General features: G+C 30.7%; 3 protein-coding genes across 4 annotated transcripts; 1 reads left to right on the forward strand and 2 right to left on the reverse strand.

Annotated features, from left to right (window-relative positions):
• The first annotated feature begins 110 nt into the window (after positions 1-110).
• On the forward strand, positions 111-3,421 carry LOC106654108 (kynurenine 3-monooxygenase). Its single transcript, XM_014373815.2, has 11 exons — positions 111-200; positions 967-1,036; positions 1,118-1,308; positions 1,376-1,424; positions 1,808-1,895; positions 1,984-2,155; positions 2,239-2,490; positions 2,562-2,651; positions 2,731-2,871; positions 2,944-3,105; positions 3,181-3,421. Exons 1-11 carry the CDS (start codon positions 153-155, stop codon positions 3,259-3,261), a joined length of 1,344 nt encoding a protein of 447 aa, XP_014229301.1. The 5' UTR covers positions 111-152; the 3' UTR covers positions 3,262-3,421.
• Positions 3,422-4,032: 611 nt separating this feature from the next.
• LOC106654129 (diacylglycerol O-acyltransferase 2-like) lies at positions 4,033-6,217 on the reverse strand. The gene is made up of 6 exons (XM_023458850.1): positions 5,966-6,217; positions 5,605-5,862; positions 5,231-5,505; positions 4,910-5,111; positions 4,463-4,662; positions 4,033-4,405 (listed from the first exon to the last, which is right to left on the reverse strand). The coding sequence occupies exons 2-6, from the start codon at positions 5,832-5,834 to the stop codon at positions 4,245-4,247; spliced, it is 1,068 nt and encodes a 355-aa protein (XP_023314618.1). The 5' UTR covers positions 5,835-5,862; positions 5,966-6,217; the 3' UTR covers positions 4,033-4,244.
• Positions 6,218-6,570: 353 nt separating this feature from the next.
• LOC106654208 (protein GDAP2 homolog) lies at positions 6,571-23,354 on the reverse strand. Of its 2 annotated transcripts, XM_014373974.2 has the most exons (12): positions 22,834-23,354; positions 17,815-18,009; positions 17,521-17,666; positions 17,017-17,149; positions 16,829-16,938; positions 15,983-16,222; positions 15,745-15,913; positions 12,079-12,232; positions 11,318-11,457; positions 10,997-11,051; positions 10,634-10,777; positions 6,571-10,568 (listed from the first exon to the last, which is right to left on the reverse strand). In XM_014373974.2, the coding sequence occupies exons 2-12, from the start codon at positions 18,003-18,005 to the stop codon at positions 10,515-10,517; spliced, it is 1,536 nt and encodes a 511-aa protein (XP_014229460.1). In that variant the 5' UTR covers positions 18,006-18,009; positions 22,834-23,354; the 3' UTR covers positions 6,571-10,514. The 2 variants fall into 2 exon arrangements, with proteins under 2 accessions (XP_014229460.1, XP_014229461.1); XM_014373975.2 differs by lacking the exon at positions 22,834-23,354 and having other exon boundaries at positions 17,521-17,726; positions 17,815-17,901.
• Positions 23,355-23,514: the final 160 nt, after the last annotated feature.

Raw genomic sequence — 23,514 nt, forward strand, 5'->3', positions numbered from 1 at the left:
GTAATGAAATGCTATACTCGTGAAAAGTTGCCTTGGTATTAGTTTACTCTCTTGCTTTTATAAACTGGCTTCCCCTAACGGGTAGGGTAAAAAGATAAGAGGACTCAGTTTCGAGAGGAGTATGCTGCTTCTTTAGTTTTATCTGTGGCACCATGCGTGACGGTCAAAATTCTGATGTTGTTGTCGTTGGAGGCGGATTAGTAAGTAAATTAATTCGTTTTTAATGTATATTTCTAGTTTTACTTTGCACAATTTTCATGTTTTTTAATTCTATTTTTTATACACAAAAGATCGTTTGCTTTTAAAATATAACATGAAAATTAAACAACTATTAGACAATAACTCATGCCATCTACATTTAAAGTAATGACGAGTAAGACAAATTAGAATTTAGATTAGACAGTGTAAAAATACTGAATTAAAAATTCAAGTTTGCATAAGAATTTTTTAAATAAATTTCACTATCGTTTCACGATGTAATGTAACATCTGCATTTTTCTGTTTAACCTTTTCTGTCCTATTCCGTAAGAGATAACGAAATTTGATAAAATAATTTCATAATAATCGTATTCTCTTTAGCAATACATTGTGTAACTTCAAATTACATAAAAAAATTATTTTAAAATGAAGTATATTCCATTTTAATTAGTTTTAATTCAATTTTAAGAACCAAAAATAAGTTTGAAATAAAAACCTTTTCGTTGATTTAACAACTATTTGTTAATTATTATTTCAAAGAATTATTGTTATTATTATTAGGGGTATTCAATTTTTCACCCAATGATGATTCAAAATACTTTCATGTTGAAAAAATAAATCGATCGTTTTATATCTTGGACAACATTTCATCATTTGGAGAATTATAATTTTTTTTGTTCACGTCAAATTTCATTTACTCGGAGGAATAATAAAAATAATCTAATTGTTTCATTAAGAATTTGAATTGACAGATAAAATTTGTTCCAGGTCGGTGCCTTAGTAACATGTGTTCTCGCAAAAAAAGGTCACCACGTTCGACTCTATGAATATCGATCAGGTTTTTATTCGCATTTCATTTTAATTTATCACGATGTTAATTAAAACAATCAATATTTTAAGTAAATATATTAAATGATAGATATGAGAGTAGAAGTTTCTCGAGGCGTGAGCATTGATTTGGCTTTATCTGCTCGAGGTAGAGAAGCTTTAAGGCAGATCGATTTGGAAGATGCTGTGGTTAATCATCATGGGATCGCTATGAAAGGACGCTTATTACATTCAAAAGATAAAGGTTTAAAAGAAATCCTTTATGATAGCGTCCATAAAAATGTAATTTTTCTAATTTTTTTATTCAAAATCTGGTACCTATGTATCTTATAAATATAATTTTTTCCAGTGCATTTATTCGGTCAATAGATCTCATCTGAACAGGCTTCTTTTAGATGGTAAGGATATTACGTAAATATACTATGCGTGTGATAGTTATGCCAACGGTAAAAAGTGTACTTTTACGTCCAAGTAATCCGTAGTGGGAAGCCACATGAATATGAAAATATCTGATTTCACAAAAGGACTAAAAAAGATCGCCACATCACTAGCCTACAGTTAGTGTGTGGGAGTCAACCGGAGAATATCAAAAGCAAAATACAAAACAAATATGACCACACTTATTTCATATACATAAATATTGTTTGATTTATTGTACGATTTCAAAAATGATTACAATACTTTTTGATTTTGTGAATTCAGATGTCATTAATTCTAAAAACTTTAATATCAAAAAATATTAAATTTGTTTCTTTGATGCATTTATGTCAACGTAATTTAGCTGCTGAAAAATACCCGAACGTAAGCTTATTTTTCAACCACAAATTGATGGATATAGATTTAGAGAAAGGTCATTTACAATTTGTCGAGTAAGTTCTTTTTCTGAAATATATGATGAATAAAAATTAAAGTATCATAAAACATTCCTCATATATATATTTTTTTATCGTGCTTAAGTGTCAAAAGTGGAGAAACAATAAATACAAATGCAGAATTTATTATTGGTGCCGATGGAGCTTATTCATACATCAGAAGAACAATGGCTAAAAGACCTAGATTTAATTGTAACCAAACATACATAGATCATGGATACGTTGAAGTTTCATTTCCAGTTGGTCCCGACAACTCTGTAAATTATAAATTTGACTTGATAAAAAAATTGCTACTAATTTTTTTTATATTAGTACACTTATTATGACAAACTAATTTCAGTTTATAATGAGCAAAGATCATCTGCATATATGGCCACGTGGTGAATTCATGATGATAGCTTTACCTAATGAAGATGGTACATTCACGGGTAATGTGTTTGCTCCATTTGCAACTTTTGAGGCTCTAGATACACCAGAAAAATTGATATCTTTTTACAAGGATCAGTTTCCCGACGCACTTGACTTGATTGGTGAAAAGAAATTAGTATCAGAATTTTTTCAAACTTCTCCAAAAACTTTAATTTCCATTAAGGTGATGATATAGACAAAATTATGCGACGAAGATATTTGAAAATGGAAAATATTAATATGCTCATGTTTCAGTGTAATCCTTACAATGTCGGAAGTAGAACTTTAATAATAGGCGATGCTGCTCATGCTATGGTACCGTTTTATGCTCAAGGAATGAATGCCGTTAGTAATACTTTACTTGTATTTTGCTGTTGAATAATCTCATAAACTAATGAAAATACATGTAATTAAATTTGTTAAGGGATTTGAGGATGTTTTGGTTTTGAGTGAACTTTTAGATTTTCATAATAATAGTTTGAGCAAAGCCATTCCGAACTTCACTAAAGTTCGCTGCGATGATGCCCATGCCATTTGTGATTTGGCAATGTACAATTATTTGGAAGTAAGATTGATCGTATACTATTTTAAGTTGATAGATTTCAAGGTCATCATAAAATCATTTTACATTTTTTAGATGCGTGATTTGGTAACCAAAAAGTCTTTCTTAATTCGAAAACACTTAGACACAATTTTGCATTGGTTATTTCCAAATGAATGGATTCCGCTGTACAGTACTGTGACTTTCTCCAGAATGAAATATCGCGATTGCATTTATAACAAAGATTGGCAAGATCGAGTGAGAATATTATATGAAAAATGCTTTCAAGTCAATTTACCTGATTTAATTACATTAAATAATTTTTATTTTTAGGTATTAAAGAAGATATTAATTTGTGTCGGAGTTACCATCTTTGCCTATATAATTACTTTTATGATAGCTACTCGAAATTGAACATTTACTATTAAAGTAGATAATCCAATGGATAAAATATTATAAGGTCATGGTTCATGAGTGCTGGTCCCTATGTCAGCTATATTCTTTATGTAGAGGAAAATCTTTTAACTCTGTTTATAGTAAAAAGGTATGGGCAAGACTGGGAATGACATTAATATCAGATGCATTTTTTTATTAATTATTCTTAATAAAAGTTTTTATAAATTGAACGATATCGACCGGTTTTTATTTCATCTTGTGAGAGTGAACCTTGTTTCTATCATAAATATTGATTCAAGATTTTTATTATAAAATTTTATTGATTTCCAAAGTATTAGTAAAATCTTTTCAAATATTTTGCTAAAGCCAAAAAAGAATTAGAAAACGTCAACCGACCAAATCGAAACGAACATATTGGTAAATAAAATGCCATCGAAGCTTTATACTTCCTAAATCCAGTTGATATCTGTTTTGATGACTTCACTCATCAGCCTAAACTCGAGTCAAAAACAAAATAAAATTGATTCATTAACTTTAAACAACGTAAATCAGTTTGGTTAAATACGTGATTTATCTCATTTATTATGACTGTTTATTTTACCACTAATTATGGATTCTCGTTAATTCAACGATTTTATTTTTATAAATCATAAGTATCTTATAGTGTTACTACTATAACACACATAATAATTTAAAGAAAAAAATATAAAGTTTAATATGATTCAGGTTCATTGAAGAATTTTTTATTAATATTTTCCGAAAAAAAAATGTATTAATTTTATAGCATTCATTATAAATTATAGAGTAAATTTAATAATTAAGACTTAACTTCAACTTAAATTATCGATACAAAATAAACAATTTTTCGACTCTGTCGGTAAAAAATGTGGAGTACAGATCTCCTTAAGTACCATATACCAAATTTCATTTTCAAACTATTCATTTATAATGAAAAAAGTAAAAAATGAAACAAATTTCAAATTTTGCCGACTCTATTTGAATTAATCACACAAAACCAAAGAAATGTTTTCAGCATTGTTCAAATACTTATTTTTGTGAGTTTCAAATAAATTAATGAGTTCTTCCGTAAATTTCGCATGGTATTCGTTAATTTCTTCTTGTGTTGGATGTTCGATTTTAGGAGTCTCAATTGGTCGACCAACTAAAATTTTTAAAACTTTTTAATGCCATTTCATGAATTTCAAAAAAGATTACGTACCTACTACGAATATTGGTTTCCTTTTTGGAACAAACCCAAATGAATATTGAAAAAATCCTCTACCAATAGGTATGATGGGTGCGATACCAACTTTTTTTTTAACATATTCCTGAAATTTTCTTAAAAGTGAACCTTCCGGATTATTAACTTGATCATAAATATCTGTTTCTCCAAAAGAGAATACCGGCACAAGAGGAGCACTGAAATGAATGTAACAAATTATCCATATCAATTTTCATCGACATTTTTAATTATAATATGTAGAGCTGCATGATTGATTGAATTTTATCCCGTTGATTTAAATGAATTCCATGTAATTTAACAATAATAAATTTTTGTTTCAATTACACAACATATTCGCATAATTTCAACACACTTTTTATCAATAATAATTTTTAAATAATCCTGGACTTTATCAATCTAAAGCAGGCTTCATAAGCATCTTACCCATTTTTTAATGCCACTCGGATAAATCCTTTTCTACGCTTCAGAAGAATTTTATATGTGTTTGGTCTACTTTCAAAAGCTTCTGATGCTCCACCAACAATTAAAACTACTGCGCGTCCTTTTTCTACTTTACCAGTTTCAGTTTTTTTACTGTTCGTTGATAAAAGATTATCAATACTTTTTTCATCACAACTGCACGTGCCTGAAATTAATTTGCTTTGATGTGTTATTGCATTAATTATTGCATCTCAATAAACGTATTTTTACGTATTGTCAACAACTTACATACTATTAAAGTTGTGAAATGAGCAATTAACTTACCAAAAGCAAGAACGTATTCTCTAAATATTGGTACAAAGAAATGTTGATTCAATGTGAGAATGCTAAAATTTAAACCAGGAAAAATCTTCGAACAGCCAGCACCATTAGTTCCCAATGCTCCGGTAACTCCGGTTGCAAGTATTCCATGAGGAAATGAGCATAATAAATAATTTCTCGATGGATCGAGATCGGCAGTTTTGATTAACTTTATTGGAAAATAATTACAGAAATAACGCCACCAAATAAGATTTTTAAACCATGATGTTATGCGTTCACTGAATTGAAAAAAATCATTCATGTTATTTAGTTTAATTATTGTTTCATTATTACATAAAATATTAACGAAAGAAGTTTCCAGTAGTAAGAATTCATACCTTCGACCACCTGTCCAATGCACGTTTCTATCGTAATATAGAAAAGCTAAATAAGCTACGATTAAAATATTTATCCATGGAAAACCACCCAAAAAAATAAATACTGTAAGACCATAACAGAATGGCCCAGCAAAAATTGCCGCGATAAACCATGCTGCAACTGCTAAGAATTCAAGACTCCTCTTTATTGATGTATGAATTAATTCACGATTTAAAGATTGTATTTTCATATTGAGTTAATTTCAGCTTTTTACTCTTCTAAAATTTATCACATAAATAAACTTTAATTTGTATATCACATAAATAAACTTTTTAAGAATTATAAGTAAAACATTTTTGAATATTGAAGAAAAAACATTACACTCGCGTAATACTTTTTGGAGACAAAAAATTCTGTTACACGCGCACGTACACGGCTCACTTTGGAGTATACACAACAAGTACGATACACTTGAATTTGAACACAGATAAATATAGAGAGATAAAATTGACTCAATATTTTCACAAATATATTCTAAATATAGTTTAATTTTACACTATTAGAAATTAATCCTATTGCAAAAGTTGTCACAGTCAAATGACACGAATGACCAAGCAAGATGAAAGAGGTAAACCTTAGATCATAAAATCCAGTAAACTAATCTTGACTCGATTTGTCAAGTCACACTTGATAAAAACTCGAGATAAAAACAGACTTGGAAAAATGTTAAGATAATGAAGCTTAGCTATTGAGAAGTAAGCCGCAGAATACTAAGCAAGTGGGGGAGTGAGATACTGAAAATACTCTTTTTGGATTTATCATCGATCGCATGACAAAGGGAGAACGACTTTTGATTTTTTTTTACAAACCTGAGACAAATGTATATATTTACGAACGATACAAAACATTTTCAGTAACAGTGTGCAGAAAAAGTATTCTGCAATTTGTTTTCAAAGTGACCAATAATGTATAAAATTAAAAAATCGTTTATGTAGCAAAATTAAATTTTTATTACATGTCTTGCAGAGTTATGAATGACATTATAATACACAGATTAACAAAATGAAGTATTTTTAACAGCTCCAAATTCTTGATCTTTCCCTTGTGTTAACACACAAACACAAAGGTACATATAACTTTTTATCTATTTAAAAAGTAAGTATACTATATTACACATCTTCCATGAAATAACCATTTTCAAAAATGCTTTATTAACGCAATTTTGAGTAACTAACAATAGTATAAAGCTTGATTTGGAAATTTTGAAACATGACTTTTTTTTAGGTAAATTTTGCCCTCTAATAATATTTCAAATCATAAACAAAATTGTTTTTTACAAATATATATATTTATATATATATTCTAGTAAAAATACCCTACATAAATTGTAAGCATTGTTCATACAATTATAGTGAACGACCTTTTTATATGTATGATAAAATATGATTTGAAATTGTACTCTATCATTTATATCGTACAGTATTAGTAAATACATTTTCAACAATAACAATAAATATTACTTTTACTAATAAAATAACAACGCATTGTTAGCATCCCTGTGTAAGATCTATAAATGCTATACAATTTAATTTGATAAATTTTAATTTTTCATAGAATTTATGCATGAAGTTTTGGATTGTCCTCGACAATCAAGCACGTTTGTTCACATGCAACATTTTAAATTTTAGACATCTTGACCATATTCTTATTTTTGTATGTACTCGTTCTTACATTATTAGCGATAATTTACTTCTTTTTAATTAGTTAATTCCTTCAAAAGTAAAAAATTATTTCAACATTCTTTGATGTAAGTTAAAAACGAAATATATTTTTTAGATTTTTAAAATAATAAACGATTGTCGAGCATTTTTTAATCCACCTTTCACAATTGGAAAATAAGTATTTTTTGTTTCTTTTTTCAATAAAATCATCAAACATTTGAATTTGTAGCTTTTCTTCTGATTATGATGAAATAAAAATTTTGTTGAAATAATTTTTTTTACATTTGAAAGTACGAACTATTATAATGCAGTAATGATTTGCAGCCCTTGCCATATTATTTACAAATTGAAGTCTTTAATGGTACATTTTTAAGCTCTAAGAGTAACAAGTTTTCTTGGCTCTTACTTAGTAGGTTGGTGGATGTAGATATCTAATGCGACGCACCTTATTCAATGTAATTTGATTTTTATATTCTGGAACATAACTAATCACAGTAATATATTCATGCGGAGGAAAATTCGCATATTGAAAAATTAAATATTGTAAAAAAACGGTTAAAATATTTTTCCGTAGTGATTTGATTATTGATTTAAATACATAACCATTTACTTTTTGAAGATTTGAAATTTTGAAGATGTTGTAGACTTATTTATCTTCCAAATCTCTTAATGATTTTTTTATATTTTTCAGGAAATCATCAATAAAAGTACATACTTTATTTTAAAAAAATGTCATCACATGAAATAGAATAATAAAAGTGAGCATCAATTTTTTAATTGTAAAAATACCATATACCGCAGTAAACAGAGTGGTTCTACTTATATGAATTCAACACCTAACGTGTTTTTACAGACAGTTGTTTTTATACTAGTAAAATCTATTTTATTTTTTATTATCACTTTTCCATTCTTGTTCACGAAAAGAAGACTTTGAGAAAAAATATATGTTTATACAATATACATGCGTCCAATATAAATGCTCAACATTTATTGGATAATTAATGTATTGCTTATGGTTATTTTTCTAGCCAACATTTAAGTATTGCAAATAGATTCTATCATAAATTTATCATATTTTTCTCGTTCTTTCGCCCTTCAATGAATAATACATTATATTATTTTCAAATAAAGGATCTCTGATTGATTCATTTAAATAATAGTTTTTCTATAGACGTATAATTGACAGAAATATTATAAATACTTGAGCGCTTTGAACTAAATTTAAGGTCGATCAATTTTCCAATTTTTTAACGTTAAAATTTATAAATTGATACAGACCGAAAATACATTTTTTAAACGATATAGTTATTTACGCGTATATATTATATAATGTGATGAAGATTTATAGCTTTACGATAAATTTTTGTGAAAATTCTTATTCAACGTGATTCAACGATGTACTGGACTTTTTTACCATATTCTTTAATTACTAATAATAAGTTTTAAGAATTGACCATGCTATTCCAAATTGTGTATTCTCAATTTTTGAGGTTCGGCAGCTATGAAAATATAACGACTATCATCAAAATATTATATTTTCATTAGTCATATTTTTTATACTATATATATATTAGATTTTTATTTTTAAATATATATATATCATTAGTGAATTGTGTTTTCTCTCTATAAATCATCATCTTTACAGGTGCAGTTTTCATAGGCCACGATAAACGCATTGTCTAACATCAACGAAAAACTAATACTAGATCAATAGACTCTATATTTAACCAATTAATTAAAAATAATTATGTACTGTCCCAATAATTTCTTTTCTTGACCACGTTTTATCTATAAATCTATAAAATTAATTAAAGTAAAAACTTATTACGGTGTGACTAAATCTCTATCCACATGTATGACTGTTGAAGAATTGATGAACTGAAGAAATGAAATTGATAGTTTGAATATCATATGATGCATAATGATTATTAATAACTCCTCAATCACACGATCTTCATAATATTATAAAATTCACCTGGTAGTATCTTTATTTGTCTTAATTTCGATTAAGTTGTATGGCCAATTGGTATGTTTAAAAAAAGAAGGAATTCATTTTAAATCGAATCATTCATGTTTTCAAAGGTCAATAATGACAAATTTAATTTGATGAACAAATCATTTTATAATAGGCCTTATTCGTGGTCAAGTACTTCCTTGTAGTAGATCATCATGTTAATCTTAAATTTTCTAAGCGATAATCAATTTTTTTTTAAACAATATAGTCATATAAAATAAATTTAATACAATGTGTGTATGAATAATATATCTACATTTAGAAAATAACATGATTTTGTCATGCTATTTATATTTTAATATCAATGAGATAAAATATTGACTAAATCTAAATCTTCACTTTTTAAATTAAGTTTTTCAGTGCCATTCGAATATTAAATATTACTTTTTGGAATGAATCATTTAATTTTGATAACATTTTTTTACATATGAGCTCTGCAACAATGTCATTAGTTTTAGATGAAAAAATAAGTCTGCGTAGGAAATTATTTTGTAAAGTTTCAAAAGATAACAAGTTTCATTCAATCAATTAACGTTATTAATAAACCAGGTAAATATATTTTTATGTACTATGATTGATGGCAAATTCTTTTAATTTTAAAATAGAGGAATTTGATTCGTTCCTTAGTTTCCTGGGAAAACATACTTCATGAAACCATAGAATAAATTTGTTTTTAACGAAACTCACTAGAGTTAGTAAACGTGCTAGTGTTTGCTTATGTTGTAACTTTTCACTAAGATCAAGAAACATTTTTGTTATGATTGTATATGTCTGAACAATCGTCATTATTCAGGACATTAAAACTATTAAAAATATCAAAACAATCAACGAAAATGATAATCTAACTTTAAGAACTTTCAAAAATGGGTATTGTTTAAGTACCACATGAAATCAAAAAGTATACGAATTTTAATTTCAATTCTTCATATAGATTTTTCATTTCAGTTATTAACATTTTAGCAAATAGAATTTGATTAAATTTGATTAAAATTAAACAACATAAAAAATTTTAACATTCGTTCTGATATCGGTAGTTAAAGGGCAATGAAATGCTCATTCTTCAAAATATGATAAATGCTCTCTTATCTTTCTTTTTGACCTTTTGTTCATGAGTAGATCATTGATACCAAGATTGTCCCGTACCAAACGAAAATACTTTAACAGTTTAGTTTTACATAAAACGAGCAGCTAAAAGTTACGTGGAAGATTGAGCGTATTGACTCGGTGTGTAATATCTCAATCCGTTGATCTGAAAATAATTAAATATTAAGTTAGATTTGAATTAAAAAACAGATTTTCTATATTGAAACATACCGTCATGTCATATTCTGTGACATAAGCTGGAACTTCTAGTTGACTAGGAGCTATGAATTCGTACAGATACTCGATTCCTGGAAGATTGTGTACTTTTTCTTTCAAAGCTGGAGCCGTAAATGTCAAGAACCACCAAGTCATCATCTGAAACATTTTATGTTAATTAAATGAGAATTCTTATGGAAAATAAAATACAAGTTTAATGTCAATATAGCGAAGTTAAAAATTGTTATAAAATTCCAAATTAAGATTTAGATGACTATTCAGTGATTTCATAAGAATCTTGATGCACATAAAGTTTTAAAATAGATAGATGAATGAAACTACTCTTCAATCGTTGCAAGCAGGAAAAATTGTAATTACCTTTGTCCAAAAAGTTGGGTGGACGATATAAAACTGTTTCAAATTCTTTTTATACCTGGTAAAAAGGGAAACAATTTTAATATGATACTTGAAATTTATTTTCAATGCTTATAAATATTTTTATTTCGACCTTTGTACAGAATGACATTTGATTAAAAAATAATTTTTTCATATTGAAATCTGGGGTTTGAAAAAATTTTTTTAAATTATTCCATTTTTGAAATGAAGAATAAAAAAACGTAATTGACAAGTGAGCAATATAGACCGCGGGCGCAGTCTAAATTTTTTTAGTAGAAGTATAATTTCATAAAAACAACTTACTTGTATGGTAGAACATTATAAATTTCCTTTATCCAGTGAAAACTGGGATAGTTATTATTTACAGTCAATGTATGAAAATAAGCGATGACATAGTCGCCTTGTACTATGGGATCCAGCAATAAAATTAGGTATAGTAAAGCCTGAAACGTAATTACAAAATTACTTATCATTAATCTGAAATTAATCAACAGAGTTTCGATGAAAAGAAAATTTCAAATTATTTTTAATTTGATCGAGAACATTTTTATGTGGTTCTGACATACGAGCCTATAAACGAATGAATGTACTAAACACGTAACAAAATTATCAATTAATTATTACTTATTTACAATAAAACGTACATATATTCGTACCCCAATCATTACTAATTCTTATTTGCATTCTTCATAAAAGTATTGAACGTAAAGGGTGAATTCATCAATATCTTTAACAAGATACGTCACGTTCAATGAATACTTGAATATGTTACGTATAGGTATACATAAATTTTAAGAAATATGTCGAGTAAGTCCAGCAAATTTTTTAACGAATATTCCACGATGTACAACTTGTTTTTTCTTTTAAAAATAAGGGGTTTGTGTAGTCTATATCTAAATTTAACGTCATTAAAAGACCCTGAAACTTTTACTCATTAAACTACTCAATATTTCCATGAAAATAAATACAGAAAACTATTTACACAAGCTGCTAAGAGACTATTGCGTTTTAAATTGAAAATGTTTAATTAAAATTTTAATTTAAACGAAATTGTATATATTTACCTTATCTAGGTTGAGTTCTGTTGCTGGAAACCATTTTCCTAGAAATACTACAACCGGTCTTCCTTGCCGATCCACTCCACTTTGATAGAGGCAACCAATCCCCGATACTTCTGACAAATCTTCCGTTTTGGCACGTCTTAAAAGTCTTTCATACCTAAAGAGTTTTATTTTTAAATTAGTGTATGATTTATTAATTCATTTGGTGATTTATAAACTGAAAGTTTTGATTCATTAATACTAATGCATTTTTACAATTTTATTGCAATGTACGTTTAAATTATTTTCATTGCAGCGTAAATTTACTAAAATCTTTTACTTCGTTATATTTGGTTTTAAAATCTGTTATGCTTCAACAAAAAAATTTAATACAGTGAGCTCATTTTCGTCTGTTTACTTTCCGTGTTTTTATTCATTTACTTTGATATTTCAATACACGCCGATGACGTTAAAAAGCATTTTTAATTTTTTTAATTTTACATTTTAGAGAGAAATAAAATCTGTCTTCTTACATTGAGTAGCATGCATAATGCATGGATATCGAAAGTGAGTTTTTATCGTTAATTTATAATATGAGACTGTGTGGTAGATTGAACCAAGTATAACGTGTTTAAGTATTCATTTAAGTTCAAAAACTAAAACAAAGTTATTATCAAATAATGAGTGGAATAAAATTTGAAAGTAATGTAAAACTGCATATCTGAGTGGTAGAAAACTGCAACCAAAATATTTAAACTTATTTTTGGTAATTTCAAACCATTATTTTATTTATTACGACAAAAATTTTAAAAACGATAGAATTAAAAGTCAGGTCAATAATTGAATATATCGTTGTCGTTCTGACGATCAACTCATATATATGTTTCAAAAAACCAATTAATTACGATGTAGTTTGAGATTTGAATAGACGAAAATTAACGAAGAATCGTTGTAAAAATTGATTAAAGGTTTTGTGGACTCGAGTGTGAACGTAAGTAGATAAACTGTGTCAGTATATAATTGGTGGAGAGTGAGTAAGATAGCGACGTAGTCATGACAATAACACACCCTTCATAAGCCGCCCAACTATATAGTTGCCGTCAAGTCGTATGAAGGACGACGCCCCGTCGCAGATCCCACTTGTTTGCGCGGTGTGTGCATGTTTGTGTGTGTGTGTGGGTGATTAAATGTGTATGTACTACGTGCGTTCGTACATGACCATGAACGGAGTGAATCATCATCTTGTAGATGTTTTCGAAAATGTAAATAAACTCGTACAATTTTGGAAAAGGAAATTAGTACTGCGTTGTTTGGGTTTCAAATCCGACTTTTTAAAGAATAACTCGGCCCGGAAATAGAATGAGAACCCGATAAGCTTTTTAAATTAAATAATGTACGCACGGGTCTTCCTTATCCTGTTCAGGCACATAATCACTCATGTCAATCATCACCATGGCGTATTTATAGATCGTTTGTTGTGAAACTCGATCAATAAAAAGTCTTGTACAACAATACACTAGTTATGACTCACTAAGCTCAATGCAATTGTTTTGATAAAATCTCCTTATGTAAATTGCAATGCGTCGCGGAAAATTGTTTTCGATCGTTGTTTTTTTTTTAATTTTTATTTTTTGTAAAGAATTTTACAAAGCTGCTTTATAAAACTTGATAAAACGTAGACTAAAATATTGTATCAAGAGATGTCGATGTTTCTTTTGCGACTGTGACAGTTCCTGCTTGCGGGAACGACGAAGTTTATGCGATGCGCAAGTACGACTAACCACGCGACAACTGCTGAAACAAGGCTGATGCACAGACAAGCGTGACGTAGTACTACACACACTCTAAAGCCTGCCAAATCAGTCTCAAGTTCTTTAGCTCTCGGTCTCAGCAGCTCCAGAGTATTTTTATAGGCATGCGCAGTACTACTTGCTCATTATTTATAGATACTGAATTTGTTACCTCTATATACCACACGCAATCAAGCCATTGCTTACTCGTACCTGGCTATAGTTGTGATTTCATATTTATGTGCATTTAAATTTTTATTTTTATTGAAAATTTTGTCAAACTATGACCACGAATATGATTATACTGCGCATACTCTACACTTACTTTCTCTGTATTGATAAAAAATAAGTCAATTTTTTATGTTTCTCTAAAATGATTTATTATAAGATATTTTTACAAAAAAATTATGTGAATAATGTTTTTATTATAATATCAAAAGTAGGCAATTTTTTTTAAACGTAAACGAATAGATTTTGGGTTTCAATTTCATCGGATGAAAATTTAGGTAGACTGACGTCAGAGAAATGTTGTTAAATCACTAAATCAGGTAGACTCATGCTTTGCGACATCAGATACGTGAACTCGTTATGATTTTACGCACCGACTGACGACAATTATGATAAATAAATCATTGAAATATCTCGAATATCTACATCATGTGCTGTTTCTTGGATCACTAAGTTTGATAAACTTTTATTTATCAAAACCTTACGAATTTAACACTTATTTATTATTTTCAAATTGCAAATTGTAATTCTGTACTCGAGCAATTTTGATAAAATTTCATGTTTAGGATTGATAAACTCTCGAAAATTTAAATCATTAAAGCTATTGCTTATAATTAGGATTGTTGAATTTAAAATAATATAAAAAATATTTCAAAGGAAAACTATTATTTCAAAATTTATTTACTATTTAGGAAATAAAAATGTGCTTATTGTGATGTTATTTAAATATTTTTTATATTGTCTAAAGGAATAGAGTTATGAAAAATTATGGGAAAATCTGCAAAACTAACGGTTATTTTATTAATTGACCCCAATTTGCATGCCTGTAGTAAAAAATAAACGTAGAGTAAGATTTTAAAAGTATAATTGGTGGCATTTCATTATCTTTGAGCTCATTTATTTTTTTGATAACATTTAAAAGTACTAGTGACTTTCAGGCGCGCTTCACGTGCATAAATTTTTCAGTAGGGTTTTAAAAAAGTTACTATTTTGACCATAGGCGTCACTTTATTGGATTTCGTCTCGAGGCAAAAGTAACTCGACCAATCACAGGCCGTATAGATTGGCTTCACTTTCAGGTCCATCATTATTTTAAGTGAGGAATTTTAATAAATAATAAATTGCTCTATGTAAGTAATTAATTGATCAATGATTGCACCTCTTGTGTTTCATAAAAATTTTCTCAGAAAAGAGTAATAACAATTTTCCGAAAATTTCATTTCATATTGGTTGTAGTAAACGATTATCTTAAACGATATTAACATAAGAGAAAAATAGTTCAAATAACTAGGTAGAAAATATGGGATTGGACCCATTTTACGTAAACTTCTAATACTATTTTTCGTACTTTCATGACTACAAATTCTAAAATTGAAATATTGGAAAGTAGAAAAAATAAATATTTCAAATCCTGTAAATTGCAGTTTACCAACTTACCGCGATAAAGCTAATTTATATACAGCAATCTACTGTCGGTAAAAAGTTTAATATTCTTCATTTAGTATTTTAGACTATCTAAAAAATTTGTTAATGGTATAATTTCACTACACACTTACAGCAACACTGATTAGCAAATTCAATGACTTCCGATTTTAAGTTTATGAATGCTCAGTGGATAGTTTGTTACATTATTATTGTAGTAAGAAAGTAAAATTCAAACCTAAACACATACCTTTCTTTTTGTTGTATCTCTTTGCGCATAATTTCCGTTAAGGGTTCGCTAACTGGTTTTTCTCCCAAAAGTCGCTGTCGGTCCAGGTCACCCTGCATTTGCATAAATGTGTAATCCCCCATGTTGATAGACGTTTCCAATTGCGGGGTTAGTTCAATACTTTCCTCAGCTGGATTAAATTATTATGTAAAGTATTCGAATGATAATTGTTTCGAATGGTGCACAGAATTCATCGTACCTTGCAGAGTATGATGAGGATTATCTATTATTCGTATTTGTCGATCCACGTTTTGTTGTTCAGTGTTAATGCCTTCAATATTGTTTGGTAAGTGCCAACAGGCATTTGCCTCTTCTGACAAATTGCGAGGAAAGTAGTAGGTAAACAATCGCTCATATAATTCCAATTCAGTTGGTGATAATACAAATACAATACAACTTATATCGCCACCATGTGAATCCAAAAATTGACGTAAGGTTCCTGCAAAGATTAAGTTTTTTTAATTATAAAAAATTAAAAATTATTATAATTCTGTAAGTCTTTGCAGACAAAATTTATTTAATACTAGGTCGTTCTCACAAAGAATGGTCTTTGTTTCAAAAATTAAACAGCGCTAGCATCTTTTTTGCCTGCGAAATACTTTCTTTACCGACTGTCAATGATCTAAAACTACTTTTATCATCTTTGCCTTCTTTTGATTTTATCATTTACGTGCTAATTTAGTTTGTAAAAGCGTGAATTTGTAAATTCTTACGAATTTTACTCAAATGGATAAATGTTTATTTTCTAAATTTAAGATATATAAGAAGATAATTACTTTTCAACTTTTACTTTCAGTAGTAGGTAGAAGAAAGATTGAAAAAATTATGAATTGTTTAAAAAATCCGCGTGATTCAAATTTTAAAACTTATACTATTGCAAATACAATGTTCAACAATATTTTACATCATTTCGAATAAGGAAAAATGTTCACTTTAACTTCAATTTCGTATCTTTCCACTTTCATAACAAAAAATTTGCCAATGTAAGATTAGATGAAATTATTAAATGGAAATGTATTAATTCAAAAATATTTAATATACTTACTCAAAACTATGTGTACTTCAGTTTCGGATGGATAATTGCGAGAAACTAAATTTATCACTGGTAAAGCCAAACTTCTCAATCCCAGTTCTTGTGCCTTCTGCAAAATGTTTCTGGAGAGATAAAGCAACGTAATTCGTGTCATTTAAATTGATCACTTCTTTTGTTAAAAAATAAATATATTTGCCAACCTGTAACAACAATGGAGACCACGTTCAGCTGCTGAATGAAATTTTGCGTTGTAAAGAGGTCCCTCGGCATGTATAATTAAACGAGCAGGTAAATTATGACTTTGTGTTATTTTCACTTCTCCGACGTTGTACTCTACAATGGAAAATGTGATATTTTAATTGCATGAAAATTTTATCAAGTCGAAATTCAGTAATGATCAAAAGATACATATATTAAGTAACCATAACTATTTTTAAAAGATAAACGATAAAAATCGGATAGTATATTTTATGTTACGCTCATTAAACATTATTTTCGATTTATGTGTACATCATGATAATTATATCAATATGACACAATTCGACAATGATGTTACGTTTGTATCCATAAAAATATGGTACCGTTTGGAATAAAAAGTGAAACGATGCAGAAGAGGAATTATGGAAAAGAAAGATTGGTTTACGGATTTAAACTAAATTTTATGTCGGTTCATGCGTTCTGTAGATAATGATCGGCCTATTTACCTTCAACTTCGTTGTAATTTTTTTTTTCAAAACCTGGTCCAACTTGAGGAAAAATTCTTTGGCACAATGGATTATTGGCATTGTCCATGGACTCGTTAGTTAAATTTATGATTGCATCTACTTGGAGCACAGTTATATCGCCGGTCCTGCAGTCACAATGTAAGAAAAGACAAAAACATAAATTTATTGTAAATTCACGTTTTGGTCTTGAGTTGGATGCACAGTTAATAACAAGAAAAATGGAAAAAATATATGCAAGAAAAATATTGTAAGCAAGTTTTGAAAAATACTGACCATATCGCGATTTTATTGTTTATTTCAGCTTGGCAAGGAAATGGACTGACTGTATAGGGAGCATTATGATCCGTTAGAGGAATTGTATAATCGGCGCATCGAAGATACTGCAATGAGTAATCAGCCCATCGCTTGAGAGTCGAAATTTCTACTGCTTCTAAATCTATATCCAGAGGTTCCATTAGCCTCATTTAGCTGGAAGAAAGAGAAACATTTTGCAGGTAAATAAAAAGAAGTTTGAAACTGGCGATGATTTTTAAATGTACACATAGTATAGTAGCAGCTTATAAATATATTGAATTTAAAGTAAGTCACGGTCGAGTAAGTTGTACATGATTTCAGTTATAATATATTTTGTTCTAATGCAATTATTACATAGACATGGTAGCTCGGCGCATAATACGTAGAACAATGTACGCGTATTGGCCTACTTGCTCGTACATCTGATAGCACATGTATTGTGTGTATATGGGCGCGTTTCAGCAGACTTGCAGGCTGCATTAAAATAATTCGTTAATTCGCTCCAAAGACAGGTTCCACAGACGAATGCTCGGGCGCGCAGACTTGGAGAAATATCGCGCATAATGATAACAAGAGGCAAAGAGAGTCAAGTCAAGTCGGAAAGCCGACGCAACTAATGCCAATTAGCACGTGAACGATACGATCGGCTAATTTATCAGCGCGCGCTATCGTCAAACATAATAACTTGTCTATGAAATTGCCGCGCGAGTACCGAGCCTATACATAAAGATACATTAAATACACTCTTATTTTTCGACCATGTGCCTCTCTCGCGCCAGTTTGCAAGATATCGATTAAACAATATCGTATATTGCGTGTTTAATTACTTGCCGAGCGAGCGGCGGGTTCATTCGTTTAGAAAAGTCTCGTCGATACGCGAGTATATATATAAAATATATTATAAGTGGCTGTATGATTATCTTGTGTCCTAGGAACAAGCGACAATCTCAGGTATAGAGACGCATCGATGATAAGAGGAAGCCCGTCTCGATACGTTAGTCTCGATTTATTGGGGCTTCCTCGGTCACACGCTCGACGAGTCTGTGCTCGAAGCCCAAGATACCGGACGACCAGCTCGCGACGAGGATATAACACGATGGACAATAAGTATTAATATATTCACAAGTGTCTGTGCAGAAAAAAAAAAGTATAAAAGTGCTGCACTCGCCTCTGTGCCGCGACGTAAGAAATGCAATGAGCATAATATACTTAAACAGCAGCGGCGGCTATCGTGCACGAAGCTAATGTAAGCGCGGCATCCGCCACCGTGTCTGTCGGTCGAGGTGTTGCGTGATGAACCCCGACCTCAAATACCTCGGCTGTGCGGCATGGTAGCTGTAACCCGCGCGCGCGGACGCCTCGCTATATAGGCGACCAATCAAACTCGAGAGAGCCGCGCATACCTGTCAATTGCGTGCAGCTATGAGGACACACGAAGCTCGATATATTGGCTTCCCCTCTTTTTATATTACATCTCATGGATTCTTCATCTTTGCCGAGTTCGATACTCGAGCATATAGGAGCCTCGTTTTTTTTCTTTTTTTTTCGCTTTTTCTTTGCTGGCCTACGATATTGTCTCTGATGCTTACTCGTTTCGACTCGGCTCTTATTTACCTGCCTAAGATTGCTATTTTTACATTTTTATATAGCTCGGCTCTTCTGCTTATTTACAACAACGAAAAAAATGAAAATTTACAAGACGAAACATTTTTATGATGCGAAATACAGCTGCGTTTCTGCATTCTTTTTCGTGCGTTTTAAAACATTGCAAGTTTCGTGCATTCTTTGAACATTTTTCAAATGGAATTTGAAAAAACTTACTCCGAGAAAATACCGAAGCAAGGGAGAAAATGAACATTTCCAAACACGTTTTTACCTTTATTATTGGATATTTTTTCAAATTACGACCTATCTTCTATTGATTTTCAAGTTTTTTTTTTTTTCATTTAAAAATTATTTTTTATTTGCAAAACTAGTTTGTACAAGACAAAAATGCCAGTTTAATGTGATTACAATCGAATACTAAATTCATCAACATTTTCGAATAAACATGCACATTTATTTTCAAGTTACTTCAAATTTGCATTCTCGTAATTGGTTACAAACAGCCTAAGCACACGCATAGTAATTTATCGAATCGTTATCAACAACAGTGAATTACCAACAATTATTGTTATTCGACCAATCGATCGCGATGCAATATTAATAGATGAAAGGAGCCTAATGACGCGAGTGAAATTAAGTTACATCGGTGTATTGCCATTGGAGAAACGGCTATTTTTTTCGCGCAAGCATCGGCGTATTTATTTTTCCAATTCGGAACTATTAGTACATCTAAGATCTCTGCAATAATTTACATGTGAATGGAAAAGATCGATTTGTTGCACGTTGCCAATGGCTCGTGCGATATGAGAACGCGATCTATATAGGCAAGTTGCTTACATTGAAGCCACCGCTGGAATATCTGTGTGCAGCTCGCCTGCATGCCAATGCCAAATACATCGATGAAACGGCTCTCCTGTACAATATGCGACGATGAATCTTCCTGTTCATCTCGACAGCCATTTTCGCGGCTTACAGCTAATCTGTTTTCCCGAGTTTTGACTGAATTCCAGTGACACGGATTTTGGCTAGCTCAATTTTTCATTTCATTTCCATAATGATATTTTTACTAAAATATGATAACTTTATTTATAAGAGAAAAACCTTCGAGCAACTGACCACCTTTTTACACGAATTGCTTTATTCCAGATATAACCGTAATCTTGTGGATAATATATACTTTTTTTAACTTCAAAATGATAGCGTATCACTAGTGCTCCATATAAAATATAAACAATACATTACTGTCATAAAATTTTATTACTTATAATTCAAGGTTTTATTATCGCTGATTCGCTAAAAGAAGGAAATATTTGTAATGTCAATTTGACGACTAATTGCGAGAACGTGAGAAAAACACCATTTTGCATCGCGTAACTTTACTCTGGTAATTTATTTAAAACTACATCTAAGAAAAGGTGTCGCAGTAAAATTGTTATAATTGTAGCATTATGTAACAGGTATATTATTGTATGAGGTGAAATACAATTATATTAAATAGCAGAGCGATTAAACATCGACTTTTTTTAAAACAAATGCAAAAGTTATTTGCCATTAAACAGACTTTTTATCTTTTCTTTTTTCTTATTATTATAAACATGAGTCGATTCGTTAATCATTACTTTATTGGGTTTTTATTATTTTATTTCAAATATTCTAAAATTGAAAAGACTTTATTATTTAAAGTGGCAAAAATGAATTCAACTCTTCAAAAATAACTTATATGTATATTCAAAAAGTTTATGTTACTTTTTCAAAACAAATTTTTAATTGGCATCCAATGTTGTGGAATTAATGATCAGTGCATCTTTCGTCACTAATCATATTCATTTGTTTTATAAATGTTTTTCATTTTTCTTAATTTTTATTAAAAATTACTTAGAAAAAGAAAAAAGTTCTCAGAACTAAACATTAAATAAAAAGTATTTCGATGTTATCGCGAGATTATGAATTAACAAAGACGTAACGCGTAAAACAAAGTAGGTAACAAAATTAATGTGACCAACATTTATCTTTGAAAATATTATCTCTTTGCACAATACAAAAATGATTCGTCACTCTTTGACTATACGAATGGATTATATTAAACGAACATTTGGGAAAAATGAAAATGTTTATTCTAAATTTGTTTTACTAGCTAGTGTTGTAATTATTTGAAACTTTGCTATCCGATAAGATAAATCGACCCCATCTTTATCGTCCTACGAGATTATTGAAGCCTCAAATACGACTAAATGAATGAATCATAGATTTTAGTTTTAAAAGCTCTCTGGATTCGTGTCAGTTTTGCAATGCAAGATTTCTTCATTCGCTACCTACTTATTTAATGCACGCGATGAATAAAATAAGAAAATTAATGTTTTAATTTCGCTGGCACTGGTCGCAAAACTTTATAGTTGTATTCAATTTTTCCCGCTGTGCATCGTCAACTTCTATAGTAGTTGTAATCAATAAGTAGAAGCGTACCAAGTTCTCTCAAAACCCATGTATGACATCAGCGCGTAAAAATAGAAAAAGCATTCAACGAACAAAAAAAAACAGCTAATGCACACTAGAATGCTGCAGCTATATATCACATGAGTTATCGAGCATAGCAAGAAAAAAATGCGATAATCACTGGATGCGAATCAATGAACTGTGAAGTCAAAATGGTTTAGCACATAATAAAAGAAAAACGCGCTCGTTGGATGATGATTTAATGGTCAATGTTTTTCTGGCCCGCACATGAAAAAGATTTCCAAGAGCGAAAAGAGGAAGATATTATTCAGTGAATTCGGTGACATAATAACATTCAATTGTCATGACTATTCATTATGTGGCTTTATAAGTACACCTTGGTAACAGTACCCTGTGCTTGGTAACGGGGTCCACGTGCCAGTCTGCATAATAATGTTGTAATGTACATATAAAATCAGATAAACGAGAGATTGATAAAAAGCCGTGCAAATAATGATTAATGCGAAAAACAAAGAGTCAAACCATCGATAGTGAAAGAGAGAGAGAGAGAGAGAAAAAGAGACCGTTCACCTGAAATTCCAGAGCCAGTGCAGAAAAAAAGGTGCAAAAAATTCACAGCGCGCACATTATTATCAAGTGACGCAGGGGGTTGTCGCAAGTGTCACTGGGAAAAGTCGCATCACTGAAAACTTGGTGCAAAAAAATGCCCCTTTCACAGCCTACACGTCTATAGATCCAACACGTTTGTATGATACAGACAAAAAAAGGCGAATAGCTATATGCATGAAACGGAAGGACTGGTGCAATAGAAAGACGCGTACATGTGTGCAAAAGTTGGCCCGTTTGACTAGCTGCATACACACACACACACACACGCACGAACATTTACATCTCAATACATGTACGCTTTATACGAATATATAGGTATAGCAAACTCACACCGAATATATATGTGTGTATATATATACGTGTATATACTCCAAATAAAGTAGGTCTTGTCAGCTGTTGGTGGCTCGTTGATTCTCCTTAGCACATTGGCACTTGTCAATTGTAGCGCGGCTCATTCGCAGGCCCCGTAAGGAATGATTTTGTTGTCAAACCGATATCGGGTGGGCAGGTAAAATAATTTTTTTTTTATTTAATAATAATTTGGCGCAGAAGAACGACGAGCAAAGACAATGGCGAGTACGCGCGTTGCACTGTGCACTTTCTCTTTTTGGTTGGTGGTGGTGGTTGGTGGTGGAGGAGCAGCGTAGGTAGTAGTGGTGCAACTACTGCTGCTGCTGCTGCTGCTGCTTCTGCAGCAGATGATATTTTAGCGTCAAGGCTTATGAGCGGCAGCTGCGCGCGAGTACTCGAGCGCGAGCGAGCGACTGGCTTGCTGTGTGCGTTTGCACTTGTACATATATGTTTTAGTATGTACACACGAGCGAGCTCGAGCTCGTCGAGCAGTAGGCAGCATCAGCAGCGCACTAGCAGTCAGCGTACAGTCGCTCGGCTCGAGCCTCTCTCTTTCCTCTGCCTATATCTCCTCTCTCTCACTCTCTCTATCTCGCCATCTCGTTCGCTCTTGCGCTCTTGTCGCGCATCGGACTCGAGCACGCGAGAGTGCATGCGTGC

The sequence above is a fragment of the Trichogramma pretiosum genome, unplaced genomic scaffold (assembly GCF_000599845.2).
Source record: "Trichogramma pretiosum strain Unisexual culture from Peru unplaced genomic scaffold, Tpre_2.0 scaffold25, whole genome shotgun sequence".
Taxonomy (NCBI): Eukaryota; Metazoa; Arthropoda; class Insecta; order Hymenoptera; family Trichogrammatidae; genus Trichogramma; species Trichogramma pretiosum.